At 47.4% G+C, this 24,348-nt stretch overlaps 5 protein-coding genes across 6 annotated transcripts; all 5 read left to right on the top strand.

Annotated features, from left to right (window-relative positions):
- The first annotated feature begins 8,654 nt into the window (after positions 1-8,654).
- On the top strand, positions 8,655-10,380 carry LOC109785617 (uncharacterized). The gene is made up of 3 exons (XM_020344210.3): positions 8,655-8,831; positions 8,912-9,290; positions 9,886-10,380. Exons 2-3 carry the CDS (start codon positions 8,932-8,934, stop codon positions 10,199-10,201), a joined length of 675 nt encoding a protein of 224 aa, XP_020199799.1. The 5' UTR covers positions 8,655-8,831; positions 8,912-8,931; the 3' UTR covers positions 10,202-10,380.
- A 1,486-nt stretch (positions 10,381-11,866) lies between these two features.
- Positions 11,867-15,678, top strand: LOC109785618 (uncharacterized). Its single transcript, XM_020344212.4, has 3 exons — positions 11,867-13,266; positions 13,938-14,624; positions 14,748-15,678. Exons 1-3 carry the CDS (start codon positions 12,157-12,159, stop codon positions 15,333-15,335), a joined length of 2,385 nt encoding a protein of 794 aa, XP_020199801.1. The 5' UTR covers positions 11,867-12,156; the 3' UTR covers positions 15,336-15,678.
- Positions 15,679-15,970: 292 nt separating this feature from the next.
- On the top strand, positions 15,971-17,920 carry LOC109785615 (tetraketide alpha-pyrone reductase 1). Its single transcript, XM_073506019.1, has 6 exons — positions 15,971-16,160; positions 16,308-16,474; positions 16,596-16,790; positions 16,892-17,054; positions 17,174-17,366; positions 17,482-17,920. The coding sequence occupies exons 1-6, from the start codon at positions 16,040-16,042 to the stop codon at positions 17,630-17,632; spliced, it is 990 nt and encodes a 329-aa protein (XP_073362120.1). The 5' UTR covers positions 15,971-16,039; the 3' UTR covers positions 17,633-17,920.
- A 288-nt stretch (positions 17,921-18,208) lies between these two features.
- LOC141027058 (uncharacterized) lies at positions 18,209-19,428 on the top strand. The gene is made up of 3 exons (XM_073503977.1): positions 18,209-18,289; positions 18,389-18,527; positions 19,010-19,428. The coding sequence occupies exons 1-3, from the start codon at positions 18,209-18,211 to the stop codon at positions 19,426-19,428; spliced, it is 639 nt and encodes a 212-aa protein (XP_073360078.1).
- Positions 19,429-22,504: 3,076 nt separating this feature from the next.
- LOC109785620 (transcription termination factor MTERF6, chloroplastic/mitochondrial) lies at positions 22,505-24,183 on the top strand. 2 transcript variants are annotated; one of them, XM_020344216.4, is made up of 2 exons: positions 22,505-22,659; positions 23,026-24,183. In XM_020344216.4, exon 2 carries the CDS (start codon positions 23,051-23,053, stop codon positions 24,050-24,052), a length of 1,002 nt encoding a protein of 333 aa, XP_020199805.1. In that variant the 5' UTR covers positions 22,505-22,659; positions 23,026-23,050; the 3' UTR covers positions 24,053-24,183. The 2 variants fall into 2 exon arrangements, with proteins under 2 accessions (XP_020199805.1, XP_020199804.1); XM_020344215.3 differs by having other exon boundaries at positions 22,516-22,659; positions 23,037-24,183.
- Positions 24,184-24,348: the final 165 nt, after the last annotated feature.

Raw genomic sequence — 24,348 nt, 5'->3', positions numbered from 1 at the left:
CTACAAGGGTATGTAGATGCACTCCTTTCCCCTCGTTGCTAGTAGACTCCATAGATGCATCTTGGTGAGCGTAGGAAAATTTTAAATTATGCTACGATTCCCAACAGTGGTATCAGAGCCAGGTCTATGCGTAGTTACTATGCACGAGTAGAACACAAAGCAGTTGTGGGCGTTGAGTTTGCCAATTCTTCTTGCCGCTACTAGTCGTTTCTTGTTTCGGCGGCATTGTAGGATGAAGCGGCCCGGACCGACCTTACACGTACGCTTACGTGAGACAGGTTCCACCGACTGACATGCACTAGATGCATAAGGTGGCTAGCGGGTGTCTGTCTCTCCTACTTTAGTCGGAACGGATTCGATGAAAAGGGTCCTTATGAAGGGTAAATAGAAATTGGCAAATCACGTTGTGGTCATACGTAGGTAAGAAAACGTTCTTGCTAGAAACCTACAAACCACGTAAAAACTTGCAACAACAATTAGAGGACGTCTAACTTGTTTTTGCAGCAAGTGCTATGTGATGTGATATGGCCAGAAGATGTGATGAATGATATATGTGATGTATGAGATTGATCACATTCTTGTAATAGGAATGACGACTTGCATGTCGATGAGTATGACAACCGGCAGGAGCCATAGGAGTTGTCTTTATTATTTTGCATGACCTGCGTGTCATTGAATAACGCCATGTAAATTACTTTACTTTGTTGCTAAACGCGTTAGCCATAGAAGTAGAAGTAATCGTTGGCGTGACGAATTCATGAAGACACAATGATGGAGATCATGATGATGGAGATCATGGTGTCATGCCGGTGACGAAGATGATCATGGTGCCCCGAAGATGGAGATCAAAGGAGCATGATGATATTGGCCATATCATGTCACTATTTGATTCCATGTGATGTTTATCATGTTTTTGCATCTTATTTGCTTAGAACGACGGTAGTAAGTAAGATGATCCCTTATAATAATTTCAAGAAAGTGTTCACCCTAACTGTGCACCGTTGCGAAGGTTCGTTGTTTCGAAGCACCACGTGATGATCGGGTGTGATAGATTCTAACGTTCAAATACAACGGGTGTTGACGAGCCTAGCATGTACAGACATGGCCTCGGAACACACGCAATACACTTAGGTTGACTTGACGAGCCTAGCATGTACAGACATGGCCTCGGAACACGGAGGACCGAAAGGTCGAGCATGAGTCGTATAGAAGATACGATCAACATGGAGATGTTCACCGATCTTGACTAGTCCGTCTCACGTGATGATCGGACACGGCCTAGTTAAACTCGGATCATGTTTCACTTAGATGACTAGAGGGATGTCTATCTGAGTGGGAGTTCATAATCAGATGAACTTCATTATCATGAACATAGTCAAAAAGGTATTTGCAAATTATGTCATAGCTTGCGCTTTAGTTCTACTGGTTAAGATATGTTCCTAGAGAAAATTTAGTTGAAAGTTGGTAGTAGCAATTATGCGGACTGGGTCCGTAAACTGAGGATTGTCCTCATTGCTGCACAGAAGGCTTATGTCCTTAATGCACCGCTCGGTGTGCTGAACCTCAGCGTCGTCTGTAGATGTTACGAAACATCTGACATACACGTTTTGATGACTACGTGATAGTTCAGTGCGGTTTAGAATTGTGGCACCAAAGACGTTTTTGAAACGTCGCAGAACATGTGAGATGTTCCGAAGACTGAAATTGGGATTTCAGACTAGTGCCTACGTCAAGAGGTATGAGACCTCTGACAAGTTTCTTAAGCCTGCAAACTGAGGGAGAAAAGCTCAATCGTTGAGCATGTGCTCAGATTGTCTGAATGCCACAATCGCTTGAATCGAGTGGGAGTTAATCTCCCAGATGAGATAGTGATAGTTCTCCATAGTCACTGCCACCAAGCTAGTAGAGCTTCGTGATGAACTATAACATATCAAGGATAGTTATGATGATCCTTGAGCTATTCGCGATGTTTGACATCGCGAGAGTAGAAATCAAGAAGGAGCATCAATTGTTGATGGTTAGTAAAACCACTAGTTTAAGAAGGGCAAGGGCAAAAGGGATACTTCATGAAACAGCAAGTCGTTTGCTGCTCTAGTGAAGAATCCCAAGGTTGAACCCAAACCTGAGACTAAGTGCTTCTGTAATGAGAGGAACGGCCACTGAAGCAGTACTACCCTAGATACTTGGTAGATGAGAAGGCAGGCAAGGTCGACAGAAGTATATTGGATATACGTTACATGAATGTGTACTTTACTAGTACTCCTAGCAGCACCAGGGTATTAGATACCGGTTCGGTTGCTAAGTGTTAGTAACTCGAAATAAAAGCTGCGGAATAAGGAGGAGACTAGCTAAAGGTGAGATGACGATATGTGTTGGAAGTGTTTCCAAGGTTGATGTGATCAAGCATCGCATGCTCCCTCTACCATCGAGATTTGGTGTTTGCGTTGAACATGATTGGATTATGTTTACCGCAAAACGGTTATTCATTTAAGGAGAATAATGGTTACTCTGTTTATTTGAATAATACCTTCAATGGTCTTGCACCTAAAATGAATCTCGATAGTAGTGATACACATGTTCATGCCAAAAGATATAAGATAGTAATGATAGTACCACATACTTGTGGCACTGCCACTTGAGTCATATTGGTGCAGAACGCATGAAGAAGCTCCATGTAGGTGGATCTTTGGACTTACTCGTTTTTGAAAAGATTGAGACATGCGAACCATGTCCATTGGTATATATGCATGAAGAAACTCCATACAGATGGATCATTTGGACTCACTTGATTATGAATCACTTGAGACATGCAAATCATACCACATGGGCAAAATGACTGAAAGTCATCGTTTTCAGTGAGATGGAACAAGAGAGCAACTTATTGGAAGTAATACATTTTGATGTACGCAGTCCAATGAGTGCTGAGGCATGCAGTGGATATCGTTATGTTCTTACTTCACAGATGATTTGAGTAGATGCTGAGTGTATTTACTTGATGAAACACTAGTCTGAATTATTGAAAGGTTCAAGTAATTTCAGAGTGAAGTTGAAGATCGTCGTGACAAGAGGATAAAATGTCTATGATATGATCATAGAGATATCTGAGTTACGAGTTTGGCACACAATTAAGACATTGTGGAAAGTGTTTCACAATTAACACCGCCTGGAACACCATAGTGTGATGGTGTGTCCGAACATCATAACTGCACCCTATTGGATATGGTGCGTACCATGATGTCTCTTATCGAATTACCACTATCGTTTATGGGTTAGGCATTAGAGACAACCGCATTCACTTTAAAAAGGGGCACCACGCAATTCCGTTGAGACGACACCGTTTAGAGAAACCTAAGTTGTCGTTTCTTAAAAGTTTGGGGCTGCGATGCTTATGTGAAAAAGTTTCAGGCTGATAAGCTCGAACCCAAAGCGGATAAATGCATCTTCATAGAATACCCAAAAACAGTTGGGTATACCTCCTATTTCAGATCTGGAAGCAAAAGTAATTGCTTCTAGAAACGAGTCCTTTCTCGAGGAAAAGTTTCTCTCGAAAGAATTGAGTGGGAGGATGGTGGAGACTTGATAAGGTTATTGAACCGTCGCTTCAACTAGTGTGTAGCAGGGCACAGGAAGTTGTTCCTGTGGCACCTACACCAATTGAAGTGGAAGCTTATGATAGTGATCATGAAACTTCGGATCAAGTCACTACCAAACCTCGTAGGACGAGGATGCACACTACTTCAGAGTAATGCGTGATCCTGTCTTGGAAGTCATGTTGCTAGACAACAATGAACCTACGAGCTATGGAGAAGCGATGGTGGGCCCATATTCCGACGAATGGCTCGAGGCCATGAAATCCGAGATAGAATCCATGTATCAGAACAAAGCATGGACTTTGGTGGACTTGCCCGATGATCGGCAAGCCATTGAGATAAATGGATCTTTAAGAAGAAGACGGACATGGACGGTAATGTTACCGTCTATGAAGCTCGACTTGTGGCAAAGAGAATTTTCACAAGTTCAAGGAGTTGACTACGATGAGTTTTTCTCATCCGTAGCGATGCTTAGGTCCGTCGGAATCATGTTAGCATTAGCTACATTTATGAAATCTGGCAGATGGATGTCAAAACAAGTTTCCTTACCAGTTTTCGTAAGGAAAGGTTGTATGTGATACAATCAGAAAGGTTTTGTCGATCCTAAGGATGCTAAAAGGTATGCTAGCTCCAGCGATCCTTCCATGGATTAGAGCAAGCATCTCGGAGTCAGAATATACGCTTTGATGGAGTGATCAAAGTTTTTGGGTTTATACAAAGTTTGTTAGAAACTTGTATTTACAATAAAGTGAGTGGGAGCGCTACAACATTTCTGATAAGTATATGTGAATGACATATTGTTGATCCGAAATGATGTAAAATTTCTGGAAAGCATAAAGGGTTGTTTGAAAGGAGTTTTTCAAAGGAAGACCTGGATAAAGCTGCTTACATATTGGGCATCAAGATCCATAGAGATAGATCAAGACGCCTGATGATACTTTCAAAAGACAGCACACCTTGACATGATTTTGAAAGAGTTCAAAATAGATCAGCAAAGAAGGAGTTCTTGGCTGTGTTACAAGGTGTGAGTATTGAGTGAGATTCAAGACCTGACCACAGCAGAAGATAGAGAAAAGACGAAGGTCGTCCCCTATGCTTTAGACGTAGGCTCTATAGTATGCTATGCTGTGTACCGCACATGTAGTGTGCCTTGCCATGAGTTGGTCAAGAGGGTACAATGGTGATCCGGGAAAGGATCTCATGACAGCGGTCGAACTTATCCTTAGTACCTAGTGGATTAAGGAATTTTCTCGATTATGGAGGTGGAAAGGAGTTCGTCGTAAAGGGTTACGTCGATGCGAACTTTGACACTAATCCGGATGACTCTGAGTAGTAAACCGGATTCGTATAGTAGAGAAATTATTTGAAATGGCTCCAAATAGCGCGTGGTAGCATCCACAAGATGACATAGATATTCGTAAAGCACACGGTTCTGAAAGGTTTAGACCCGTTGACTAATAACCTCTCTCACAAGCATAACATGACCAAACCAGAACACATTGAGTGATAATCACATAGTGATGTGAACTAGATTGTTGACTCTAGTAAACTCTTTAGATGTTGGTCACATGGTGATGTGACCAGTGAGTGTTAATCACATGGTGATGTGAACTAGATTATTGACTCTAGTGCAAGTGGGAGACTGTTGGAAATATGCCCTAGAGGCAATAATAAATTGGTTATTAATATATTTCCTTATTCATGATAATCGTTTATTATCCATGCTAGAATTGTATTGATAGGAAACTCAGATACATGTGTGGATACATAGACAACACCATGTCCCTAGTAAGCCTCTAGTTGACTAGCTCGTTGATCAACGGATAGTCATGGTTTCCTGACTATGGACATTGGATGTCATTGATAACGGGATCACATCATTAGGAGAATGATGTGATGGACAAGACCCAATCCTAAGCATAGCATAAAAGATCGTGTAGTTTCGTTTGCTAGAGCTTTTCCAATGTCAAGTATCTTTTTCTTAGACCATGAGATCGTGCAACTCCCGGATACCGTAGGAGTGCTTTGGGTGTGCCAAACGTCACAACGTAACTGGGTGACTATAAAGGTGCACTACGGGTATCTCCGAAAGTGTCTGTTGGGTTGGCACGGATCAAGACTGGGATTTGTCACTCCGTGTGACGGAGAGGTATCTCTGGGCCCACTCGGTAATGCATCATCATAATGAGCTCAATGTGACTAAGGCGTTAGTCACGGGATCATGCATTGCGGTACGAGTAAAGAGACTTGCCGGTAACGAGATTGAACAAGGTATTGGGATACCGATGATCGAATCTCGGGCAAGTAACATACCGTTTGACAAAGGGAATTGCATACGGGATTGATTGAATCCTCGACACCGTGGTTCATCCGATGAGATCATCGTGGAACATGTGGGAGCCAACATGGGTATCCAGATCCCGCTGTTGGTTATTGACCGGAGAGGCGTCTCGGTCATGTCTGCATGTCTCCCGAACCCGTAGGGTCTACACACTTAAGGTTCGGTGACGCTAGGGTTGTAGAGATATATGTATGCGGAAACCCGAAAGTTGTTCGGAGTCCCGGATGAGATCCTGGATGTCACGAGAGGTTCCGGAATGGTCCGGAGGTGAAGAATTATATATAGGAAGTCAAGTTTCGGCCACCGGGAAAGTTTCGGGGGTTACCGGTATTGTACCGGGACCACCGGAAGGGTCCCGGGGGTCCACCGGGTGGGGCCACCTATCCCGGAGGGCCACGTGGGCTGAAAGTGGACGGGAACCAGCCCCTAGTGGGCTGGGCGCCCCCCATGGGCCTCCCCCCATGCGCCTAGGGTTGGGAACCCTAGGGTGGGGGGTTCCCCCTTGCCTTGGGGGGCAAGGCAACCCTTTCCCCCCCTTGGCCGCCGCCCCCCTTGGAGATCTGATCTCCCAAGGGCTGGCGCCCCCCCAGGGGTCCTATAAATAGTGGGGGGGAGGGAGGGCAGCAACATTACAGCCTTGGGCGCCTCCCTCCTCCCCTACAACACCTCTCTCTCTCTCGCAGAAGCTTGGCGAAGCCCTGCCAGAGACCCGCTACATCCACCACCACGCCGTCGTGCTGCTGGATCTCCATCAACCTCTCCTTCCCCCTTGCTGGATCAAGAAGGAGGAGACGTCGCTGCACCGTACGTGTGTTGAACGCGGAGGTGCCGTCCGTTCGGCACTCGGTCATCGGTGATTTGGATCACGGCGAGTACGACTCCGTCATCCACGTTCATTGGAACGCTTCTGCTCGCGATCTACAAGGGTATGTAGATGCACTCCTTTCCCCTCGTTGCTAGTAGACTCCATAGATGCATCTTGGTGAGCGTAGGAAAATTTTAAATTATGCTACGATTCCCAACAACACCACTCGGCCGGCGCACCCGCAGCGCCGGCATCGCCATCAACGAGGGCGGCCGGCGTGCCTCCTCCTCGGCTCCTCCGCGTTTCGTCAAGCCGAAGACGGAGCCGGGGCTCGCCGCCGTCAAGCCCGAGCCGGACCTCCCCGCCGTCAAGGAGGAGGCGCTCGACGACGACGCGGCCCTCAAATGGGCGCACGACGATTGGCTGCAGACGGAGAGGGAGCGCCAGTGCGCCGCCTTAGCGCAGTTCGCAGCTCGTCGCCGTGGCCGGGACGAGGGGGGCATCGTCGTCCTCGACGACAGCAACGACGACGACGACGCGCCGCCACTGCCGGTCCGCCATGGAGACGCCGGGCAGACGTCCAGCAGGGGCGGCCGCGCCATCAAGAAGGAGAAGACCGATGACGACGACGAGGACGGCGGCGACGTCGGCGACTTCGCCTCGCTGATCGACTTCTTCGCCACGTAGATGCCTTTTTTTAATAATTTATGTAAAAAACCGAACATGTTGAATATTAATGTCAAGTTTGCCGAATTTTAGCTGAACTTTGCCGAATTCATATTTTTTTTAAAATAAAAAAAGCGTCTGGGGCGACTCTGGGGTGAGCGGCTGCGAACCCGCTCGCCCCCGCGCCGATTTTAGCACCGGCTCGCCCCTGGGGGCGCGTAAAATCGCCGCCTTGGGGCCAACGGCCGGAGATGCTCTTATATGGGCAAACCCATTTGCAAGCTATTTTTGCTCTCACAGTGATTCACATCATCAAGATTAGGATTTTCTTGGTCCGTTAACAACTACCCGATGAAGACACGAGAGACCTATATCATGCAACATGCATCAGTACACTATAAGAACATTTTAAATCCCATTGCTTTCAGTTGTGATATCTAAACTACTATTATGTCAAGTTTTATTTTTATTTTTTAGCGCTACATAAATTTCTCACATATTTAAATCATAAGAAATGAATTTATTATTCTATATAATACGCAAAATACTATCGAATTACGACGCAACACGCTGGATATTTCTATGAACTCGTATGCACTCTATGCTGGAGGAGTGGAGTTCTAAATTTTATTTCATAGGTATGCACTATATGTCATATATTACATGTAAGTCTTGCAAAAAACTCACGAACTACTTGCTTGTACATATCATCTAGTACAACATAAAATACACTCTTCCTAAGAAAAGGGATAAACACACCTTTTACTTGTGACTGTTTTTTTTTTTTGCGGATGAGGTTCGGCGCAGCTCGTTGCCCCATGCCATAGGTGTTTACTTTTCGTGTATCGCTTTTGGATCACTAAGATTTGGGTCGCAGGCGCTTGCCTATCAAGCTTTAGGTCGTAGTTGGTTGTTTTGGTGTTGCGTGGGTCGTGCCATCTCGACGACCTAAAGATCGCTATGTTGTTTGAGTCGCATCTTCATTGACGATGTAAAGTCTAGAGTGGACGAACTGCACGCAGTTATCCGGCCGGTCGCGCGCGGCGTGGTGATGCGTGCAGTTTGATTAACAAAATGAGTAAAGTGGAGATACAACGCGTGATACATGCAAATACCCTGCCGCACGTCGGCCTCGTGGAGTAGCCGTGGTACTTATCCGACACGCAAAAGTGGGCGTGCTGCGCAGGACGTACAATGTGGGGGCGTTGGTTTCCTGTCCAGCGGGACCGGCGACGCTGACTAAAGCTATATACGGACTGGACTGGTGACGGCAAAAGATTAGGCTAATGTGCTTCTTCTCGCACGAGTCCCTTTCCCGGCTGGGCGAAGAACAAGTGGTGCCGCGACAGCAGCCGGTGTGCTTCCTGTTCCGCCTGGATCTGCTCATGCCGATCCCCGGAGCGACGACGCCGGAGGCGTTGGTATCTGGGTTAGTGAATCCCTTCCTATTTAGTTGTTCTTGGTCAAAAATCTAATCTAGCGAGCTCGCCCCGGTCGCCGGTGCTACAGATCGATCTTGGCTGCTAGGGATGCAGTGGCGCATGAGGCGCCGTGCGTTTTGGGCGGGGGCGGCGACGCTGTGCCCGATTCGGCCGCTGGCTCGTCCGATTCGGCCGTCGGACCGGTCTCGCCGGGCGTGCGTCAGTTGGATCAAGGGGTGGGCTTGGCTGATGGCAAGTTTTCCGGGGCGTCCTGCAACACCTTCAGCTCTGGAGGCGGTCCGTCGAGTCGGGCGGCCGCAGTGGCGCGGCGGATTCGTGCACGACATTCAGTTCTGGGGGCGTGGCGACGAGTCGCCGGCCGTCGTCTCGAGCTGCACAATGCAGTCCCTACGTCACAGCGGCCCGGCTTTGGCTAACACCACCATCCGCGTAGGCTGGAAGCGGAGGTACATGCTAATTGTGCTGTCGCCTTGGGCAAATCTGTATTTACTTGATCGCATTCGTACGAGCTGATGAGAGAAGTTTCACTAGTTTGGCCAAATTGGGGATAAAGACTGGCGCTCAATCATTCCTGGCTGAAAAGTTCTTAGTAGCTATCCTTAAGCCGTACCGCATCGTTCGTTTGGTGAAAATTATCATTGCCACTGCATAAAAAAAGGGTTTAAGTTCCGTTGACAGATAATGATTGAATTGCTGCTGCTGGGAACCAGTTGAATTGTATGGATAAGTTACTTTGTCCAAAATTTTCAGTCCCTAAACTGGTTATCCATTGGCATGTTGGCATTATTGAGTGTTCAAACAATGCAAGGGGGAGGATGTACTTAGTGCAGTCCAATTCGTAGAAGTTTGGTGGCTTTTTTTCCAGCAGTCTGAATGTATGATATGGGGAAGAATAAAGTCTGAATCAATCATGCCGAAAAAGGATCCTAAATCGATTTTTGTAATTATGAACCTATGTTGCAGCAGTTTGTGGTCTTTTTATTCTGCTATCCGTGGTAGTTATTTTTCATAACTATGTTGTTTGTGCTTTTCGAAACGCAGGCCAAGAGGTCCTCGTGCGCCAGACGAGAGGGCTGTAGTAGCTGACCGTGTTCCGCCATTGGAAGCTGCTATTAGAGGATTCGCTGATAGGGGGACTGATGTGGGCGTCAACCCGGTGCTTGGCACTATTTTTGATTCGCTGGTAGAGGCGTATGAATTCTATAATCTATATTCATGGGAGGTCGGCTTTGGGATTCGTTACGGCAAGAGCAGGCAAAATGTCAATGGGACATCTAGTCCTCGTCTCGGCGCACCTCGGGCACAGGATCAATGGCAGCAGTGGCGGGGGGCTGCGGAGACGACGCGCAGAAGATGAGCTCTGGGACACCTTGGCACGGCGGCGTCGATGGATCACGGCAACTAGCTGTGCTTGTGTGCTTGTTTGAACGAGAACGTCCAAAACAATCGGTACTGGGACAACGGCTGGTGCATGGGCCTTAAATACATGCATTTGGGGTAAAGTGTTTACATTACACATTTGTTCGTCGCAACGGTAATATTGTGTCCTTCATCCTGCGCGCGCAAAGTGCTCCGCAGGTGTGCGTCAGTCGCCGGTCAGTGCGCGATACACCGAATATAGCAATACGAAACACAGCGCTCGCTTTGGCCGCTCTATACGCCAAGTAGCACTTGCAGCTGGTCCAAATCGCGAAGCAGTACCAGCCGTGGATGCGCTGCGTGCAGCCCTGCACTTCTCATGTAAAGTCGTGTTATCTTCAGTGTTATACTTCTCTTTCTAGTGAATCACACGTTGCCCCAATCCTCCCGAGCGACGGACAGATATTAAGGCCCTGTTTGTTTAATAAGTCATAGGACTTTTTTAAGTCCCAACTTATAAGTCATAAGTCCCTACCTGTTTGTTTACATCGACTTATAAGTCCCGAGTCCCTGCCTGTTTGTTTACAGGGACTTAGGCCCTGTTTGTTTAATAAGTCATAGGACCTTTTTAAGTCCCAACTTATAAGTCATAAGTCCCTACCTGTTTGTTTACATCGACTTATAAGTCCCGAGTCCCTGCCTGTTTGTTTACAGGGATTTATAAGTTGATAAAACACTTGTTCACATAACCCTTTTTCATACAAACGAATTACAGAATAGTGACAACCGAAATAACACTTGTTCATACAAACGATTAACACTTGTTGACGACACACGTTGCTTCCCCGCAGCTTTTCCTCTATTGCCGCCCAATGAGGACCCATGGGCTCGACCTACACCGCGTCCGGTGACCTGCGACACGGTCCTCCCACGCCCTATCACGCCTCCCTCAACGGCAGTTGCGCCCGGGGCGACGAACGGACGCAGGTGAGAGCCGGCTCGGCCTCCCATGCTCAGAGACCGTGCTCGGCCTCCTCCGCCCTGGGGCACGGGCCTCCCACGACCAGGTCCAACCGGAGGAAGGCCATGACCGGCCGACTGGTCGAAGAGGAGTTGCTGGTACGAGCCCAACTCCGGGAAGCCGTTGACGTTGCTGTTGAGATCCAAGAAACCCATTCCCCTCCCGAGATTTGCACCGGCGGATGAGCCTTCGGATGTCTGTTGAGACGAGGGGAATTGAGAGAAGAAGGGGATCTCGTCCTCCTCATCGGCCATGGCGGCGGCGATTGAGGGTGCCGGCGGCGGCGGCGATTGGGGCGAGGCAGGGAAGGAGCGAGGCGAGGAGGAGGGGAACGAGCGGGGCGGGGTTCGTGCGGGGCGATGCGGGGTAGGTGCGTCCAGATCGATAAGTCCCAATAAGTTCCTCCCTGAGAGTCTTTTTTGATAAGTCCCAAATGACCCCAATAAGTCCAAGTCCCTCCTGTTTGGTTTAGATGGGACTTATATGGACTTTTTTAAGTCCCTAAACCAATAAGTCCCTTGAAACAAACACCCTCTAAAAACCTGTGTGTGTTTTGTCTCTGTTTTTTTATCAAGTTTGGATTGCTTACCACATAGTATGTCACATGGTTGTTTATGAGTTCTTTTTTGGGATGTTGTTTATGAGTTCTTGATAACGATGATGACACACTTTGCGGTTTGAGTCGAGCCTCGGCACATGGATTGCCGTGTGGGGAGGATCATGCAATCAGCTGGCGTCTTCGTCTAATCCTCTCGCACGCGACAAAAGTTCAGCCCGAGTTTCCCCTGCATCGGAGCCAAAGCAGAGTATTATGATCCGCTAGAGTTGAGAGTCTAGAGCAGCACCCGTTAACGCACAGGTCCACTCCGCGTCCTCCCCCTCCCGCGTCCCGTCAGCCGCAGCAGATTCCCCGGGAGCTCGCCGCCGAACCGATGGCGTCGCAGGACGGCGGGTGGGGCGACGGCGGCGACTCGCTCTTCGAGGGCATGGTCCTCTTCGCCCCCGCTGACCCCGCAGCCGCCGAGGCCGAGGAGGCACCCGAACCCCCCAAGCCGCCCACGCCCCCTCCCGCCGCCGCCGCCTCCGACGCCGAGTCCAGCGCCACTTCCCAGCCTCTGGACGAGGACCTCTTCTCCGATCTCACCCTGCTCGCCCCTCAGCCTCCACTAGACCAGGACCAACACCCCCAGCCCCAAGCCCAAGATCAGAACCACCGCCCCGCCTCGCCGGTCGCGGTCACGCCTCCCCCCGCCGCCGCTGCCCTCTCGCGCCAGCCGTCCTCCTCGTCGCTCCGGAAGAAGAAGAGGGCCGTGCGCATCGGGTACGGCCGCTCGCCTCAAACCGCCCCCGCTCTGCCGCCTACCGTGCCAATCGCTAACACCGCCGCCCCCGCCGCCGCCGCTGCTACGGCTACTGTACTTCGTACTACCAGTAGTAGTAGTAGCCTCTCCGATGCTTCTACATATGACGCTATTCCCCCTATCCCCATCCAGTACCTTGACCAACTAGGCAATGACGATGAGAGAGATGCAGCTGTGGTGGATCCGGATGCCAATTCTCTGGATGCAATCAGCGTCAATTCTTTGGATGCGAAACAGGAGGCGAAAGAAGAAGATGGTGGCAAGGATGCTGGAGAGGCTGTAGTTGCAGTAGTGGGGATCGAGGAGAGGTTGGCTCTTCTTAGATCTCAAATATCTAGTAAGCTTGATTCAATCCAGCAGAGCGCCGCTGCTGTCGCAGCCAAGAGGAGGCAGCTGGCGGGTAGGCAGAGGAAGGTTGCAGAGGATGTCGGTTCGGCGGCATCCAAGCACAAGGATTTGGAGAGGGAGCTGGAGGAGGCATGCGAAGCCGAGGATTTTGAGAGGGCCGAGAGGATCAGTGACTCCCTTGCCGCTCTGGAGAAGGACAAAGATCGGTTGTTGACTGCGCTGCGTGATGCGGAGCTTGATTATGATTCGGTGGATTTGGAGTTGCAGGATGTGCTTGAGTCCCGCATAGCCGTGGAGGAGGAAGCTGCTGCCCTTCTTGAGCAGTTTGCAAAGGTAAATCAGCTGTGCGTTCTTTTACTCAGCTTGCATAAAACTGTAATGTCAATGTTAGATGTACTTCCTTGAATTCAGGCATCCTTTTAAATAACACTTTGACATAAATAGGCTTTCATTGCATCAACCCTAGTCTTTCTAGAGAGCTACTCAAACATGTTTTTACACTAAGTATCTACTGATATTTTTTTTATTGGATAACATTAGTGGGACTACTATGCTTATATAATGTCTGATTTGATGATATCGTAATACATGTATTGTGTTGATGGCACTATTACAGTCCATTGGCATAATACTCCAATGTAATAATAAGTATCTAAAAGGTACTGAAATGTTCGAACAGCATGAAAGTTGTGAAAGAGAAGGATGATTTGAAGTTTTAGACTAACCCAAACGAATAAATTTTAGCAGTTCTATATGATTACGAAGGACACCAGTGTCCATGTTTACCTGAACCAGAGAATGGTTTGTCTGTTAAGAGTTATTCCCCTTATGAAATTTACTGGCAACTATATGATATCTACCTGAATACAGTGATAGTTAAATAGATGTAGTAATCTATGTTGCGACAATTTTTGACAACAACTAATTATGAACCTCTAAAGGATTCACTACATTTCAGTTTCTGTTCTTCTAGCTCATTAATATTCAAGCTCTGTCTTTCTTAGGATGCCACTGAGCATGCTGATTCTGTAAGCAAACAAGCAGAAGAAATGTCGTCGAAAGAAATAGAAGGGTGGCAAACATCAATGGAGTTACTACAAATAAAGAAGCTAGAGACGGAGGTTGAAACAGAATTGGTTTTAGCAGCACGTTCAGGGCTAGAAGGTTCAGTAGAGCATTTAATTGAAGACGATAAGAGAGAAAAGGACATTCTAAGTAAGAAAGGAGAAACCCTTGCAGTGGAATTAGCTGAGCTCCTGGAGTTGGTGAGGTTGAAAGAAGCAGAGATAGCTGAAAACAATGCTCAGATGCAGGAGGTTCAAGAAAGGATCGGTGCGGTGGTCTCCAGATTTCATGGCTCCCAGTCAGATATTGACATGAAGATCAATTCCTTGCAGGAATCCCAAACTAAAATTGATCAAGATACTGAGGCACTTGCCTTAAAAAAGAATGAAATCGACAACTGTATCTCTTCAGCAGAGCAGAAAGACTCAGACTTACGGGAAATCATCAATGCTTGTTCTTCTGAAGCAAAAGCTTGCCAACAATCAGTTGAAATCAGAAGGAAGCTTGCATCATCAATCTTGAAGTCAAGGCAGGATAGAATTGGGTTATTAAAAATGGAGGAGGAAATTTCACAAGACATCCAAATGCTCAGGCAACAAACAACTGATGCTAGAACTAGTCTTCAGGTACAACATCTATTCTTTAAATGATTTCTTTTTGCTGATAAAGAACATTGGGTATATACTGAGATATTTTTCGGTGCTGATAAGATCCTCATTCTGAATATTTCTTAATTGATGGGTCTGCAGGAGATATCTTCAAAGAGAGCATGCATACAGCAAGAGATGGCTACATGTAAGCAGAAGCTGAGCTTTATTGACAAAAGAGGCCCTGAACTAGAGGCTGAAAAGAAGGTTGCTGCTGCTGCAAGGAACTTTAAGGAAGCAGGGAGAATAGCTGCAGAGGCAAAAACACTGAATTCTGAGAAGGAAGAACTCCGTGCTAAATTGGAGAAAGCTGGTACTGATCTGGAGGTTATAGAAAAGGATATCGCAGCAACCACTGACAAGATACAGGAATGCGAAGGGCTTATTGTGCTCAAAGAACAAGAGTCAGCCATGGCAAGTTACAAAAGGCTCCGTCTGGACTCCTCTGCTGCTAGAGCAGAATTGACTGCTGCAACTGAAACAGATGACGGTGAGGAAGTGGAGATATTACGCAAAGAAGCTGAAGCCGCGGAATCTAAAGCGCTGGAACTCAAAACATTGTATAACCTCCAACCGGATAGCGACGAATATATATTTCAGCCTGTAGTTCCTATAGCATTCATAACGAATTCAACATGGCAGCACTTGGCAGAGATGGCATCTTCTTTTGGCCTCTCCCCTGAGACATGAATTGGATAGTGGACTTTTAGACATGGCTGTGCTTTGGTACACTTGGTAAAGTTTTGCCCCGTAGCAGAACCCTCCTCCCGGCGAATATGCCTACCTCATTGTTCCTCTAAGCTATCGGCATCTGGGATCTACTCCAAACAGGAGTAGTGTAAATTGAGTGTATACCACCTGTTTTGCATACTCTGAACTCTGAGGAATTTTCTTCCTCCCTCATTTTTGTGTACATTAAGACTGTAATTCTTTTGTTGTGCTGGTTTTTGATTGATTTACAGCGACGGGTTATCAGTCAAAATGTAATCAGAATAATATATCCATGAATAAAGCTTCTTCTGCTTTGCCATCACATCTTGCAGAAATTGGATGAGCAAACTGTTACAAATAAATCAGTGGATGTATATTCTTTTTGGCAAGACTTTTGGTAAAGCTGTACCTCAGTAGACTGGTTTCTGGTGTTCTTTTATATATTTTTGACAGCAGGTTTTCCTGGGCTTTTAAAATGCGATCTTGTGTAATGTACTATGACCAAGCACTGGAGCGTGGAAGCTGTGAACCTCCTAACCTACTCTCTACCTGCCAAACAGAATCACCAAAAGGGGGTGACATACCAGTATGCCTTTCTGCTTGTTCTACTTGTACAATAGATACTTCATGTGTCATATATAAGTTGATGTGTCAAATTTCAGGAGCACTTCCAGCTTCAGAGAATGGCGAATACTTCCAAGGGCAAGGTGTGTGTCACTGGAGCCTCTGGCTTTGTTGCCTCTTGGCTTGTCAAGCGACTTCTCGAGTCAGGGTATCATGTTCTAGGGACAGTCAGAGACCCAGGTCCTTCTCCTCTCACTCTAATGATCCACTCTCTTATTCCTCTCGTTGCTGCTAATGATGGAACTCGTTCTTGTTTCTTCTTGATAATGCGCAATTGTTGAAAGTGATAGCAATGTGACGGATATATTTTATTTGCTAATTGGATAGGCAATCAGAAGAAGGTAGCACACCTGTGGAACTTAGCAGGTGCTAAGGAGAGGCTGGAGCTCGTGAGGGCTGACCTCTTGGAAGAAGGGAGCTTCGACGATGCCGTGATGGCCTGCGAGGGCATCTTCCACACTGCATCGCCTATCATCACCAATGCTGATTCCAAGGCATGCTATACTAACTATGATCACTTCACTGCCCATCTTCTTCTTTCCCGTGTTAGAAGGTAAAAGATGTCCTGTGGTGGTGGGTCTCAATTGACAGCATGTGATGCCACTTCCATTGCAGGAAGAAATGCTTGATTCAGCGATAAACGGCACTCTGAACGTGCTGAGATCCTGCAAGAAGAACCCATTTCTCAAAAGGGTTGTCCTCACGTCGTCGTCGTCGACCGTGAGGCTGAGAGATGAAGCTGAGTTCCCCCCCAACGTGCTGCTGGATGAAACATCATGGAGCTCCGTGGAGTTCTGCGAAAGCATCCAGGTTAATGAATACCATGCTTCGTTTTTATGCTGATGTACTTTCTTTCCAAACACTTCCCTGAAGAAAGAGTGGGTTGGTTTTCTTCTCGACGTGCCTGGCAGATATGGTACGCTGTCGCGAAGATCCTCGCTGAGAAATCAGCCTGGGAGTTTGCCAAGGAGAACAACATCGATCTCGTCGCCGTCCTTCCGACGTTTGTCATCGGCCCTAACCTCTCCCCTGTGTTAGGCCCCACTGCTTCAGATGTCCTTGGCTTGTTTAAAGGTATGTTAGCATTTCTGCTGGTCTGATTTGTTCATGTCTAGGAGATGCCAGCCTGAAGTTATGCCGCTACCCTCTCCATGACACACTTAATAAGGTCCTGAATTTGAACCATGCCGCAGGGGAGACGGAGAAATTCACCATCTTCGGGAGGATGGGGTACGTCCACATCGACGACGTCGCGAGCTGCCACATCCTGGTCTACGAAACCGCCGGTGCCAAGGGGAGGTACATCTGCAACTCGGCGGTTCTGGGCAGCGACGAGCTGGTCGCGTTGCTCGCGAAACGGTTCCCTTCGTTCCCCATCCCGAAGAGGTCGGTCACCGGCCACCACGCCGGAAGCATATACATCATCATCGCTGTTGATCATCTGAACAATGTCAGCCTTAGTTTGTTAGCACATATCATCATTCTGAAACTCTGTGTGCAGTTTACCCAACATTCACGGGGAGCAGACGTATGGCTACAACACGTCTAAGATCCGGAAGCTGGGGCTCGAGTTCAGAGGCGTGGAGGAGATGTTCGACGACTCGGTGGAGTCGCTCAAAGCGCACGGCTATCTGCGCGAGGGCGCCGCGTGATGCGGATGAGCGGACAGGATCGATCCCGTTCCCGGAGGGAAGAAGATGAGGCCGTGGTGGTGCCTGCTCTAGAAGCATTTCAGCTATTACTAGTACTAGTACATGAGAAGAATGCGTTCCCTTTGTTGTCTTAAGTTCTGCTTTGGGCATTCTATTGCCACTCTGCGAGTGAATTGAAAAAAATATCGACACTTCAGGCTAGGTTTGCAGGTACCACACATATACGAAATTGTGTCAAAAAGCACTAATTTTTTTCATAATTTTTTGCAAAAAACACTAGTTGCTTGTTTGGACTGTTTTAAGTGCGTTTATGACAAGGGGGGCCCGTTTATGACAAGGGGGGCCCGCATCCGTCGACGTGTCAGCACTGTTCACACGGCAACGCTGTTAGACGGCGTTACACGCCGCTGGCGCACCGGTTCGAGCCGGGGGGGGGGGGGGGTCAAACACCCCGAAGCGATGCAGGCCCCACCCCCAGCCCTCACTCTCTCCCGTCCTTCTCCCTCTCTCTGCTCCCGCTCGTTCGCCGCCGCCGCCCCCTCCCACATCTCCGACCGCCGTCGCCGCCGCGTCGCCATGGTTTCCTGGTCTGATGATGACAGCAGCGAGAACTCTCACCAGTACGCCGACTCAGCTTCAGACGAGGGCATCATCAAGGTGAGTTGCTCGAGCTCAAGCTAGGGTTAGGGTTGCGATTTGGGGATTTTTCTGTTGAGCTTGATCTGAAGTTTTGTTGCCTTTCCTTTGCACCTCCAGATCCCTGAGACCATCGATGACTCCGATTTCGAGGGCATTGAACCTGATGTTTTGTGCAATGAACACTCCCTGCCAGCAGAGAGGCGTGTTGCTTCAGGGCATCCATACTGGCAGGAGGTTCTTTGCTTGTGCTGTGAAGGTATGTGCCAAATTTATGCTAATCTGGTCACTGTTTAGTACTGATTTTATAGTTAGCAGATCTGGTGTGCTAGTTGCTCAGTGAGGTCATTGTTTATATGTGAGCATGTGCAGAGTGTTGTCAGCAGATCTGGCCTGTTAGGTAGGTTGCTAATTAGTTATGTATTTTCTGTGATGGTAGTGGGTTAGGGAGGTTATTGTTTATATGCCAGTATGTGCATAGGGTTCTGTTACTTTATAGCATGTGGATTAGTGAGCATTGTAATTGTTTAACTCATTGTGTCATATAACTAGCTCATACATGTTTGTTTAACTCATTCTGTTACTTTATACCTGTTTGTTACTTTATAGCATGTGGATTAGTGAGCACTTTACACCATTTGTTACTTTGTAGCATTGTGTTACTTTATACCTGTTTAACACTAAAATTACAGGAGGGAAGAAACTGTGGGCTAATTGAATGGGTTGATCCATTTTGGCCAGCTACAATGGAGAATGCATTGACCAAGTTGTGGGATAAGTATGAAGAGTGCAGGAGGAGCAAGATTGAGGACAATCTGGAAAGCTCATTTGTTGTTCACAATCTGACACAACAGAAGATCAAGCTGCAGGCAAGTTATGAGAGGTTGGTTGAAGATGTCAACGGCCTTTTGGATGCCCAGGAGCAGAGGGCTCAGATGGAGAGAGGTAAGATGCAGAACAAACCTGATGAGAGCAAGCTGCAGGAGAAGTATGACATGCTCAAGAACCTGACAGTTGCTCAAGCCAATGTCATTAGGAACATGAAGTTGAAGCTTGCTGAAGAGAAGATTAAGTTGCAAGCCCACATTGATGAGCTTGAGAAGGTTGCCGAGCAGACCAAGCTGAAGCTGAATGGGATCAAAGCCATCTTAGATGAATGAGCAGTATAATGTAATATGCTGCTTATTAGTACCACCAGCATGGTTATGGGATGATGAGTACTATAATTATGGTTATGTAATGACTACTATTAGATGAATGATCTAGTAATATCTGAATTATGGTTATGTAATGTACCTATTTAGTATTAAGCACTATCGTGTAATATGGTACTTATTAGTTATGATTATGTATGAATCTTCCAGTTATGCTGAATCTGATGTTGGTGCCCAAACATCCTCAAATCTCTGTTCCAAGCTAGAATGTGACCTCTCTGTTGGCCCTTTTCTAGCTTTCTTCTTCTTCTTTGTAGGCACCTCTTGCCGCTCCACCTGCCCATCTTGCTCCACCTGCTCCTCTTGGTGCACCTGCTCCTCTTGCTCCACCTCCACATGTTGCCCTTCCTCATCTTCATCATACAGTTCATCCACATCAGTGTCTCCATCAAAATGAATGAGTGGATCCTCTCTTTGCTTCCTCATCTCATTAAGCCTCTGAAGATAGTCCTCATCTGCATCCAGATCTGAATCATCTTCAGTTAGAAGAATTGGTAGCTTCTGCTTAACCTTATTTACATGCTCAGCTGCAATCTTATGTTTCCTAAATTTGGCAATCTTTGTTCTCCTCTTCAACTCCATTAATGTCTCCAGTTCATCCTGATCTGCTGCATTGGATTGGTCCATGGCAGCATTTGTATCCAGATCATGGTTTGTGCTCTGCTGTGTAGTGTAGAACTGCAATGGCTCTGGCTGACTCTGTATTATACTTTTTGGTGGTGATCTTAAGATAACACCAGAAGGATTTACTACATACACAGGGTTCTCTCCTATATGGCTCAAAGGAACCTGCTCCTCAACCAGATAGCCTGAGTTCAAATCTGCAGGTCTTGGATCAGTGCCCCTAACCACTGTCAAGTTCACTACATGCTGATCATTGTTAGCAATATGGTCAAGCATTTCATCCACCTTATCATCATCACAAAATTCATCCATTCCTGTAATCCCCACACCAGGATCCCTCACAAAATACATGAAATCATTAAGCCCATATCCCTCTGTCTCTATTAGGGCAACCAAATTATAATATGTTATGTCTGAAATGCAAACTGATCTCTCCAAGTTGTCTCTGTCATGGAAGTGCATTCTAACTTCCCAAACATCATCGCTCAAACTACACACAAATAATTAAAATAGCTTAATTAACAGAGCACTAAAACAGAGCATCAATGTACTGTAAAAAATGCATAATTCCTAAAACAGAGCACCAATGTACTGTAAAAAAATGCATAATTCCTAAAACAGAGCACTAAAACAGAGTAATCAACATTATAATTGCTACAATACAGTACAGTACACTCTGAAAACAACAAACACCTTCTGAAAACCACTGTCAAGTTCTGAAAACCAGTCAACTTCACTGTCAAACCAATGCAAACTGATCTCTCCAAGTACAGTACCCTGCTAACTACTCTGCTGACTACATCATCAACTAGCTACTTTGTTAACTACTCTGTCAACTAGCTACTCTGTTAACTACAAATCAACTGCAACTAAATCACAATTAAGAGAGCACCAATTAACAGTGCCAAAAAACCTAACCCTAGAATCGATCTACAGGAAGAGGGAAGAGGGAAGAGGGAAGAGGAAACTCACTAGACGCCGCCGAATGACGAGGCAATCTGGTGACTCTCCGACGGGTTCTCCTTCACTGCCCTGGCCCAAGCTCTTGCCGCCGCATATTCGAGACAGTGCTGGGGGCTCTGGCTGGGGCTGCTCGTATCCGACGGCCAGCTAGGGTTTGAGCTCCCGCATATATCTCCCACAGGTGGACCATCGTCTCCAACGCTGGCAGACCCGCCGCAGTCGCCGCCTGCGCCGCCAGCCGTCGCCATGACTGAGAGGAGAGAGTGCGGGGGAGGAAAAGAGAGTGAGAGGAGCGGACTGGGCGGGGTACGGCTCGAAGACTAAGCGGCCCGGCTAGAACCGGTGCGCCAGCGGCGTGTAACGCCGTCTAACGGCGTTGCCGTGTGAACAGTGCTGCCACGTCGACGGATGCGGGCCCCCCTTGTCATAAACGCACTTAAAACGGTCCAAACAAGCAACTAGTGTTTTTTGCAAAAAATTATGAAAAAATTTAGTGTTTTTTGGCACAATTTCGTATATGTGTGGTACCTGCAAACCTAGCCTGAAGTGTCGATGTTTTTTGCAATTCACTCCCACTCTGCAGACAGTCATGAACGACAAGGAAATGACATGTACTCCATGTTGCATTGCGTGCCATGTTTCATCCTTTTAGCTCATGGTCAAGGTGGTCTAGAACAGGGACTTCGCTTCCACCGCAATGTTTGGCAAACGACGACACCGTTGTTGCCGCCGAGCCTATGCCCATGCTCGGGGAAGCCTTGTGGACCCCGTAGACCATACCTTTGTCACCGACGACCTCTGTTTTGCCGGTGGCGGTGGACCGGTGGTCGCTGCCATTAAAGGGTGCATCTCCGTGTCTCGCTCATGTAGGCCGACTGCAGCCCCGAAGGGGAAGACATCAAAACACCAGTGGAGAGTAATAGTCATCGGAGCAAACCCTAAAAGATGGCATCATTGTTTGCAAGAAATCATTGTCAGAGCAAAGCCCTTGTTCCAACCGGGTTTGACTGAGAAATATCGCTGTCAGGGACTGAGAAATATCGCTGTCAGAAATAGAGCTGAGGGACAAATGTTGCGCCCGAAAAAGTTGAGGGATGAAAGCCACACTTCACGACAAGTTGAGCAATGAAAAATGCACTTTACTCTTTAAAAACATTCATTTTTTTAAAAAAGTGTGTGTTTAAATAATATTCAAAAACACTTTAAAAATGTTCTCAAATTTAAGAAAATGTTTTATTCCAAAAATATATTTCCTCCCATGTTTTAGGAAAAAGAAAACACTCGCTATAGACTACAGTAGACAGGGGTTTTTAGACACAACTACAGTAGACATGTAGCTACAGTACCTAGCCATTGGGCCGGCCCAGGAAACGTGGAAGAGCTCCTCGGCCCAAACTGGTTAAATCCAAATCACACACACATGCCGTCGATTGATGCAAAACGCAAGATAAGCCATTTTTAGACTTCTAGCGCACTCGCTCCAGTCCAGGCTCAGGCAGGGCTTCCTCATCCTCTCTTATCCTCCTCTTCCGCGGTCACACTTCACATCTCCGTCTTCTTCTGCATCCCGCCTCGATCTGGATCCACAAGGTGGGTTACATCCTCATCAAATATCTCCCTCCGCTGTGTTCGATTATGGTACCGTAGTACCCAATTCCCACCATGACGTAGATTTGGGGGGAAGAAAAACCATCTGTTGACAGCAAATGTCTATAATTTTGCGACTGCTCCCCTTTAGCACTGCTATGGATTACGCCTTTTTCGTACCATCAGATCAGTGTGTGCGTATGATAATATGAACCAACTGAACCTTCTTGTTTGATTTGATTCCTTAGTCACCTGCACTGTCGGTGTTCGACGAATTGCTTCACTGCCATGTTTCTTAGCTGAATGAGTGCACCAGGATTCCAAACTGATAGCCTGGCATTGCATGTATGATGCTTCATCGCATTTCAGTTCTTGTGCAGAGATCAGCCCTGCAATGGCCAGCGTTGGCGGCGATGCCAAGAAGAGCCTGACGCAGTGGCTCGGGGAGAAAGGGTTCGACGAGGAGGCCATCAGGCGCATGTCGAAGCGGTGCAGGAACCTGCCGAACCTCGACGCCGGCGAGGCCTCCGGCGTCTGGGACTACCTCCTCAACGACGTCAAGATCGAGCACCGGAAGCTGCGGTACGTGGTGACCAAGTGCCCCAAGGTGCTCACCATGTCCGTCAACGAGAAGCTCATCCCCACGGTCCAATGCCTCACCACGCTGCAGGCCAAGCCCGGGGAGATCGCGCAGGCCATCATCAAGTTCCCGCCGATAACGTTCCACAGCGTGGAGGAGAAGCTCTGTCCTCTCCTCGCCTTCTTCCAGACGCTGGCCATCTCCGAGAAGCAGCTCGCCAAGCTGCTCATGGTCAACCCGCGCCTCATCAGCTACAGCATCCAGGCCAAGTTCTCCCAGACGGTCGACTTCCTCGTCGGCCTTGGCATCGACAGGGAGGTCATGATTGGCAAGATCCTGACCAAGGAGCCGTACATCATGGGATACAGCATCGACAAGCGGCTACGTCCTACTGCCGAGTTCCTCAAGTCGGCAGTCGGGTTGCAGGGGTCATATCTCCAGAGGGTCATCATGAATTTCCCTAGCATACTGTCGCGAGATGTCGACAAGACTCTGCGGCCCAATTTGGTGTTCCTGCAGAGCGCTGGATTCAGCAAGGATCAGATCATGAAATTGGTGGCTGGATACCCTCCTGTTCTCATCAAGAGTATCAAGCATTGCTTGGAGCCAAGGGTGAAGTTCCTGGTTGAAGAAATGGGGCGGGACAAGGGCGAGGTGGTGGATTACCCCCAATTCTTTCACCATGGTCTCAAGAGGAGCCTGGAGTACCGCCACAAGATACTCAAGCAGATGAACTCAAGGTGCAGTCTCAGTGAGATGCTTGACTGTAATCAGAAGAAGTTTGCCATGAAATTTGGTTTGATCCCAGTAGCTTAGGGTCTGATCTTCTGTCTCTTCAGTTCCCATGTAGCATGTTTTATATTCAGGTGAACGTTTTATTTTTGTACCATTGGCCGTGTTGTTTCTTGAACATTTTGGGCATTGAGAATACAAGCATTTTGCTTTAACTGGATGTTTTCTGAATGTTCAGTGCAACTGCCTCTTTCAACAAGTGGCTTGAGTATGTATTTTCATATTTCTTCCAAGCAAAGCGTGTGAATTTTCCATCTGTCATGTTCTATTCATTTCAAATGCATAACTTTACTCCCCTAAAATGCTATCATAGTAACCTA

This window comes from Aegilops tauschii, chromosome 7 (assembly GCF_002575655.3).
Source record: "Aegilops tauschii subsp. strangulata cultivar AL8/78 chromosome 7, Aet v6.0, whole genome shotgun sequence".
Lineage (NCBI taxonomy): Eukaryota > Viridiplantae > Streptophyta > Magnoliopsida > Poales > Poaceae > Aegilops > Aegilops tauschii.
This window is presented reverse-complemented; position numbering and strand designations above follow the sequence as displayed.

Bases quoted from the DNA above. Each gene is read 5' to 3' on its own strand.
- LOC109785617 (XM_020344210.3), top strand. From the start codon at position 8,932: ATGCAGTGGCGCATGAGGCGCCGTGCGTTTTGGGCGGGGGCGGCGACG. The intron at 9,291-9,885 runs GTACATGCTAAT...TTCGAAACGCAG, and splicing joins CGCGTAGGCTGGAAGCGGAG to GCCAAGAGGTCCTCGTGCGC.
- LOC109785618 (XM_020344212.4), top strand. From the start codon at position 12,157: ATGGCGTCGCAGGACGGCGGGTGGGGCGACGGCGGCGACTCGCTCTTC. The intron at 13,267-13,937 runs GTAAATCAGCTG...TGTCTTTCTTAG, and splicing joins TTCTTGAGCAGTTTGCAAAG to GATGCCACTGAGCATGCTGA. The intron at 14,625-14,747 runs GTACAACATCTA...ATGGGTCTGCAG, and splicing joins ATGCTAGAACTAGTCTTCAG to GAGATATCTTCAAAGAGAGC.
- LOC109785615 (XM_073506019.1), top strand. From the start codon at position 16,040: ATGGCGAATACTTCCAAGGGCAAGGTGTGTGTCACTGGAGCCTCTGGC. The intron at 16,475-16,595 runs GCATGCTATACT...CTTCCATTGCAG, and splicing joins TCACCAATGCTGATTCCAAG to GAAGAAATGCTTGATTCAGC. The intron at 16,791-16,891 runs GTTAATGAATAC...CGTGCCTGGCAG, and splicing joins AGTTCTGCGAAAGCATCCAG to ATATGGTACGCTGTCGCGAA.
- LOC141027058 (XM_073503977.1), top strand. From the start codon at position 18,209: ATGGTTTCCTGGTCTGATGATGACAGCAGCGAGAACTCTCACCAGTAC. The intron at 18,290-18,388 runs GTGAGTTGCTCG...TTGCACCTCCAG, and splicing joins CAGACGAGGGCATCATCAAG to ATCCCTGAGACCATCGATGA. The intron at 18,528-19,009 runs GTATGTGCCAAA...CATTTTGGCCAG, and splicing joins TCTTTGCTTGTGCTGTGAAG to CTACAATGGAGAATGCATTG.
- LOC109785620 (XM_020344216.4), top strand. From the start codon at position 23,051: ATGGCCAGCGTTGGCGGCGATGCCAAGAAGAGCCTGACGCAGTGGCTC.